This window comes from Homarus americanus, unplaced genomic scaffold, assembly GCF_018991925.1.
Source record: "Homarus americanus isolate GMGI-L3 unplaced genomic scaffold, GMGI_Hamer_2.0 scaffold32951, whole genome shotgun sequence".
Classification (NCBI taxonomy): Eukaryota; Metazoa; Arthropoda; class Malacostraca; order Decapoda; family Nephropidae; genus Homarus; species Homarus americanus.
The window spans coordinates 1-2,529 of NW_024717707.1; the positions used below are offsets into that span (position 1 = coordinate 1).

The window sequence follows — 2,529 nt, forward strand, 5'->3', positions numbered from 1 at the left end:
ACACTGCAATTGTGTGTAAATGAGGCCGAAAGTCAGATGAGCAACCTGAGACTTGGTCACAATTCTTGGGATGCCATATAGCAGCAGGGTCTACCAGAGACAACACATTATGCTTCCAATATCTTCCCAGGCGGTAGTACCTCCCTGTCGTGTCCTTATTGCACCTTTATCGTCTTGTTAAAACCTTCAGCTTCCGTGACAAACGTGAGGCAAGACTTAACTAAGTGTTGGAATACAAACAACCAAACAAGTTTTTCCAAGTATTGCTAATATTAGTTCGTGTTGTTATAAGATAAAACATAAAATAACATTACATGTATGCAGTATATCACGGAGTTTATCCTCACATGACTAGTGCTATCACTATGTTGCTTGAAATGAACTGTAGTTTTGAGCGAATCCCCATCTAAGTTACTATGTCTTATTTGTGTCATATGTCACTTGTATGTTTTAACTTTATTAACCCATTCCCCCAAATATTAGCAACCATATTCCATGTTCTAAGCTGTAAGCTCTTTCAATAAACAGAATTAATTATTATTATTATTATTATTAACCTGATAACAATGTTTCACCATTCCCAGTACGGTAACAGCCGTACTGGCGTCAACGAGGCCTGGCAGAAATGTCACCACCTTAACTTTCAGTTCGTCTTCTACGAGGGCCTCAAGGCCGACATTATGGCCAAGCTGGAGAAGCTGAACGAGTTTTTGAGCACAAACCTCAGCCAAAAGCAACTCCTTTATGTATGATGCTGTGTGCTCAGAGGACATGTAAACAAGATATATTTGTTTCACTACATTAACTGTTTAACATCAAAATACCTGAGTAATGTAACAAGAATAACGAACAATGGTAGTGGGCTGTAATCAATATACCAAACCTTCCTTCACACTCAGGTAGCTAAATACACCGAGTTTAATGAGATGGCAGGCCCGGACAGCTTGGTGGGGCCCAAAACAGAAGATAATCCCCAGTACTCACAGGAGGTGGTGAGGCAGGAGGGCGGCTTCTTCAGGAAAGGTGGAGACTTAACTTCTGTTAAAGATAGTCTTGTTTTCTTTACTCGTTTCACTAAAACTAAAGATAACCTTTGGTTCAGGTAGAGGTAACTGACTTCCGCTATTGATATTATTAGTGATATTGCCAATAATAGCCCAGGGCTCTTGGTTGAAACATGTCGTAACATTTGATAAAGAGATTGTTAAACATTGCAGAAATAAAAATTTGACCAAAAGTTTGTTGGTAAAGAGTTTAAGGATTACAACTCTTAATTACAACTAACAAATAATACACACGATGATGGAATTTCTCAAGTCAACAACATCCGTTGTTTAAAATAGGAGTTTATTATAATTTAAAGATCTCATTTTCAGTATTCACAAATTCTTATTGAGGTGAATGATGAAGTAATATTGTTGATTCCTGTGCCAGGTGAGGTTGGTAACTGGAAGGAGAAGTTGACCCTAGACCAGGTACACAAGATCGACAAGTGGAAGAAGTAGAACATGGGTGAGATTCCATTTAAGTACATTTTGCAAACAAGTCTTCAACTGCTGGTCTCCTCCACTACAGTACAGCTGTCACAAGTACTGGCAGAACTACACCTGGAGAATAGTCTCATAACACCCATGCTGGAGAGTATTTTCCAGTGCACAGAAGAAAGAATCAAAGCTTTAACGGTGAGTGCTTTAAATGGATGAATAATTGATGAGGTTCTTACCCAAATATCTTATAGTGACATGTTTGCTGACCATTATTGTGTCACAAATATTGTCAACAACTTCTGAGACAACCTGACTCTCAGCCTCAGGGTTTTTTCTTCAAAGCTTCGTCTCAGATGATGCTCCTCAACTGTAACCAAGAAATGTCTGGGTAGTGTCAGTATAAGTTTCCCCAGTACATAAACCCTTTAGGTATATTTCTCTATGACTGCACCAATACCACTTAATTCCACCTCCAAGAAATCGGAGGAACAATTAGCACCTTAAGTACAATGCCTTAACCACTTTAGTAAAATATTTTAACCCACCAAATATAATAACTTAACCCATAAAAACAATAACTCCTAATTAAAATATTTTAACCTCTCGAGTACAATAGCATCTATCTGAAAACAGTGACTTATTTCCTTCAAGAAAATAATACTGTATTTGGAGGATTAACATATCGCACTCGTAGGGGTTAAGTTAGTCTGAAACATGTGTAAAAGAAATTTTAAACTTGTACTTGTTCATCGATAAATATTTCAGAAAAAAATCAGCTTACCGTACGTATCCGGTTTGGTTAGGATGTCCCTTCCTTCCTAACCAAACCGAATACTTACGGTAAACTTTATTTCTACGTCCCAGCTTTATATTTCCCTTAAAGCTTGGCAACACATCCTAAGATTAGTGTATCAAAGAACTATACCATCTAGACTTTATTTTGTATATGTTGAGGCAGGCAACAATAAAACAGTGAAATATTATGATTAAAATGTGTCGACAAGTGATGATGTCGCTAAGCCGTGTGTTGGGTGACATGAGG

General features: G+C 37.7%; 1 protein-coding gene across 1 annotated transcript; it reads left to right on the top strand.

Annotated features, from left to right (window-relative positions):
• The first annotated feature begins 566 nt into the window (after positions 1–566).
• Positions 567–1,505, top strand: LOC121858994 (sulfotransferase 1C4-like). Its single transcript, XM_042355648.1, has 3 exons — positions 567–746; positions 900–992; positions 1,377–1,505. The coding sequence occupies exons 1-3, from the start codon at positions 567–569 to the stop codon at positions 1,503–1,505; spliced, it is 402 nt and encodes a 133-aa protein (XP_042211582.1).
• Positions 1,506–2,529: the final 1,024 nt, after the last annotated feature.